The 5,093-nt window shown below is 29.4% G+C and overlaps 1 protein-coding gene across 1 annotated transcript in view; it reads left to right on the top strand.

The window, feature by feature from the left end:
- Positions 1–336: 336 nt before the first annotated feature.
- The window catches only part of LOC117175586 (putative nuclease HARBI1), a 29,348-nt gene continuing 24,591 nt past the window's right edge, over positions 337–5,093 (top strand). Inside the window, exons 1-2 of the mRNA XM_033365294.1 lie at positions 337–548; positions 2,209–2,666. Of these exons, the coding sequence (XP_033221185.1) occupies positions 337–548; positions 2,209–2,666 (670 nt within the window). The remainder of the gene's footprint in view (positions 549–2,208; positions 2,667–5,093) is intronic.

Raw genomic sequence — 5,093 nt, 5'->3', positions numbered from 1 at the left:
TTTCTTAGAATGATGCACAATGATAGTGATTTTATGTATACAAAAATGTAATGTATGAATTTGCAAGACATTGTGGAAATGAAAACAATGACGCGGACAAAACTGAAAGAGAAGACCGCTTAGGGCCGATTTCACCAACTCTGATTAAATCGTTAATCATTGATTAGCCTTATTTATTCAATACGTTGCGTTCCACCAGTCTTTTAATCATGATTAGTGGAAGATAATCATGGGTTAACTTAACCGCCCAAAAATGGCTATTTATCGAGTTTAATCAGTGATTTAAGTAACATAGCCCCGAAATTGAAGTGCAAGTTCAGTAAACAGGAAGGAAATATGGCTCTGTTTTACGACGATATTTTATCCTCATCTGATGATGATGAAATGCTTAACCACGTTCAGAGAAAGCCCCGAATATTCAGAGAACGAGTGAATTATTTCGAAACCATGGATGATTTGGGTTTTTTTACACGATTGCGTTTAACAAAAATTACTGTTGGAACTTTGCTGCTCCAAATAGAAGAAAGTTTGCAACATGCTACAGAAAGGTATGTAGAGAAAATTGTATGAATATAATGGAAATAGGATAGAATAGAAATGTATGAAAAGAAAATTAATCTTCTTAGTTAAAAATTAATGTTTCAGTTTCAAAATTTTAATTTAAATTTACAAAATGCAATTAGGTGAAAAATGAATCCACTTTGTGAGAAAGTCAACAATGTTGTCCAAAAGTCGTTTTGATTGAAAATTAAGTGAGTTTGGTCAAAATTAAGCTATCATGTCGAAGTTCCGTTTTTTTTCAGTTGAAAATTAATTTTATGATTGCAGATTTAAACTGTTCAATTTTTTATTGTAGATTTATATTTTATGATTTAAAATTAAACTATTTGGATCAAAATTTATTCCTTTTGTTTTGGCAAAGAATTATCCTTGTTGCTCCAAAAAATCTTTTTTTGTTTGGAAATTTCTTTTCTCCTACTTGAAAATTAATCTGTATGGCTGAAAATGCAACTATACTTCATTTGATTTACATTTATATTATGAAATTTAAAACTAAAGTATTTGGTTTCAAATTTATGTATTTTTCTACAAATTCGACAGTTTTTGTAGAAAATGAATCTTCATACTTGAGAATGATATAGATGATATAGAAACATTGTTTTAAATAATAGACATTAGTGTTGTGAGAAATTAATCCAGTTTGTAAAAAAATTAATTCTTATGACTGACGATTTAATTGTTCCATTTTTTATAGTAAATTTATATTTGATTGATTAAAATTGAACTATTTCGATCAAAATTTATGCGTTTTGTTCTGGTAAAAATTAACCTTCTTGCTACGAAAAATCACCTTATTGTTAAAAAAAATTTTTTTTGTCGAAAATTTATTTGTATGACTGAAAATATAACAGTACAACTTTGGATTTACGTTTATATTTTTTAATTACAAATTTAACCATTTGATTTCAAATTTATATATTTTGCTGCAAGTTTGTCGTTTTTTTAGGAAATAAATCTACATGCTTGAGGCTTCACATTTTCTGTAAAAAATTGAACTATTTTATTAAAAATCCATTTTGTTTGCAGTTGAAAATTATTTATTACAAGTGAAAATTTAAGTATTCCATTTTTATTGTAGATTTTCTTGTATTTGAAAATTGAACTGTTTGTTTAATAAACGTATGTATTTTGTTCAAAATTGGTCTTTTTTGTAGAAACATAATCTTCTTGTTCGACAATTCATCTTTTTTTATTCAATATATTTTTTTCTGTTAGTAAATCAATTTTTACGACGCGATAATTTAACTCTTTCTGTTTTTATGGTTAACTTATCTTTTCCAGTTAAAAATTGAAACTACTTGTTTCAAAACATATGCACTTTCTAACAAATTCCTTGTTTTTTGTAGAAAATTGATCTTCTTACCTGAAAATTTGTTTTCATTTCTTAGTTGAAAATTTTTCAAAGTGAAAATTGAACTGTTTTAATTGTAAATTTTTTTTCGGTTAGACTCTCAACTATTTGTTTGAAAATGCATGTATTTTATTTAAAATTATTATTTTTGGTACACAATCAATTTTCTCACTTCAAACCTAATCGTTTTGTATAAAACATGTTTATAAATAATAGTCATTGTTCTTTTTATCGAAATATACATTGTTAAACACTTTCCTTCTGGTTACCATGTATAAATAAAAATTATATTTCAGAAACAACGCTATTCCATTTAGGATACAGCTCTTACTTGCTGTACGGTACTACGCAACTGGTTCGCAACTTATTGCTGCTGGGGACTTCTCTGGAGTTAGCAAAACTAGCTCTCATAGAATTATTCACCGAGTGACTGCTGCTATTGCTGGACTGGCTCGAGAAGACATTAAAATGCCTTCTACAGAAGCAGAAGTTACTGCTGCTCAAGTAGATTTCTATGCAATAGCACGTTTCCCTAAAGTTATTTCGGCATTAGATTGCACACACGTTCGAGTGCAGTCATTTTGTGGGGACGATGCTGAAGTGTTTAGAAATCAAAAAGGATATTTCTCCATAAATGGTCAAACCACTTGTGACAGTGGCATGAAATTTAACAGTACTGTGGCACGTTGGCCAGGAGCAATTCATGATTCCACTATTTTTCGAAATTCTAGGCTATGCGCTCGATTGGAAGCTGGTGAGTTCAGGGACGCACTAATATTGAGAGCTAGAGGGTACGCGTTAAAAAATTACCTTATAACACCATTAAACGACCCTGTAACTGAAGCCGAAAGGTTATTTAATGAAGCTCAAATTAGAACTCCTAATAAAATCGAATGTACTTTTGGTATATGGAAGCACAGATCCATGTTTGGCTTCCCGATAACAAGCGCTGAATTCAGAAAAATTAAGAATTTGTAACCTATTTTTCATTATTAAATCTTCTTATAGCCTATAAATTCGAAAAATATTCAAACTTATATTTTGATAATTTATTTAAACGTCTTAAAAAATGCAACAAAGAAATCTATGCAAATATGTGAATTTAAATAATTTTAACTCTAGAGAGGCAGAGTTGAATTGGTGAGAACTAAAATTTCAGAATTTACATTCCGCATAAAGGAATCAAAACAACTTATTACACGTATTTTGTGAACTTATTAGAAGGAATTAAATAAAATCAAAATATGACCACTTCTGAGGAATGAAAAATATCTCTGTAAGGTGCGTTACCGGTACCATTGGAAGGAATTAAATATATTGAAAACACGTTCTCTTTGGGAGAATAGAAAACTGTGTGGCGATCGTTATAGAGATAGAAGTGAATAAGTTTGCGAAGTACCTTATTCTTATTGTGGCATTTTAGGCAGATGGAAAAATCGCGCATTCAAAATAATAGAATAATCTTCAGTTTTGCGCTGAAATCTGAAAATATTAATTTGTCTCCATTCTACGCTTATTACCGGGCTCCTGTGATAGTAGCAACTCCGGTGCTGCATAATAGAGCCCGTCTCGCTGCAGAGGATCTGCTCCCCGACGAGCCTCTTCTAAATGTTCGTTGGAACGAAGTTTTAAACGAGGATTTTCATAACCGTGGTAACTTGCCTGTCGGTGATGGAAATGCACGTCGAAACATTATTAACTATTTTCAAAGTTTGATTGATCAACAATAATGTCTGTTGTGCATGAGAGGAACTTTATATGTACTAGCGTAAATCCGTGCCTCGCCCCGATATTTGATACCAAAACAATGGCTGCTCACGAGTGTAATTAATTTAATAGTGTATTATTATGTAATTAATATGATAATAATTACTGAATGTAATCAATAGGCTATGTAGAATAAAAATAAAGGCCAAAAAATGGATTTACAAACATTTTTGATTCGTCTAGTATTTTTCTATTATTTCTTTGGAGTGTGTAAGAAAACCAATTTTTTGTTTGAGTTCGAAAAAACGAAATTAAGAAATAAAATTAGGTTTCTGTTTTGAAATAATGTTCCAAGTTTTGAATATTATTGCAAATTTGCACCTGTAAAAGCTATTGTTTTTAATTTTAACAATCTTTAGTTTGCTTAACAACAATAACAAAAATACAGGTTGAAATAATGTTCAAAGCTTGGAACATTATTTCAACGCATCACAGCACAGCCATAAATATATATAAATATATACTTGAAACCTACGTGAAACTTATTCTAAAGTATTCTGTAATATATTGTAAAAATATTGAGAAAAAAGGTACACATGTACGAAAATAAATATTTCTTTGCAGTGTGCAGTAAAACCAATTTTTTTGTTTAAGTTCGAAAACACGAAATTAATAAATAAAATTGGGTTTCTGTTTTGAAATAAAGTTCCAAGTTTTGAACATTATTGCCAATTTGCACCTTTAAAAGCTATTGTTTAAAATGTTAACAGTCTTTGGTTTGCTTATCAACAATAATAAAGATGCAGGTTGAAATAATGATCAAAACTTGGAACATTATTTCAACGCACCATAGCAAAGCCATATATATATATGTGTGCGTGTGTGTGTATGTGTGTACATGTATATTCGTGAAACTTAAGTATTCTATAATATGTTGTTTTTTAAAGAGAAAATTAGGTGATACGTATTTTTCCAATTTGAAAAGGAAATTTTCTCTAAAAAGTTATGTGTATTTGAATTTTATGCTTTGTTTTCCAAAAAACCCGATTTTTTTTAAACCTCTATAACTGTCGGCCTAATTGAGATGTTTAATATTTTCTTATTAATTATAATAGCATTTATCGCCTTATGATAAAACCCGCTAGAAAATTGAAAAAGGTTCAAAATTAACAAAATGACAGCGGTTTTTCTGAAAAAATTGAAAATCGATTTTCTCAAAAAACCCACCTTTCTATTTTTCTTGGAACTTGTACTTTGATAATGGCGATACCTTGTATGTTTGATGCTTGCTAAATGAATTTTGTAGCCAGAAGGATTATTTTTTATTACAAATGAATTTTTTACTTTTTCATCGAAAAAATTTTAAAATAAAAGTTTGCACGTCTAAAAAAGATCTATGAATAGTTTTTGAATTTTTCCCGTGAACTATTAAAAATATCGCAAAAGAATAAGAGACGTTTTTCATAGAACTTTT

Source organism: Belonocnema kinseyi, chromosome 6 (assembly GCF_010883055.1).
Source record: "Belonocnema kinseyi isolate 2016_QV_RU_SX_M_011 chromosome 6, B_treatae_v1, whole genome shotgun sequence".
In the NCBI taxonomy this organism is placed as follows: Eukaryota; Metazoa; Arthropoda; class Insecta; order Hymenoptera; family Cynipidae; genus Belonocnema; species Belonocnema kinseyi.
Note: the sequence above shows the minus strand (reverse complement) of the source record. Positions and strands in the feature narration are given on the sequence as shown.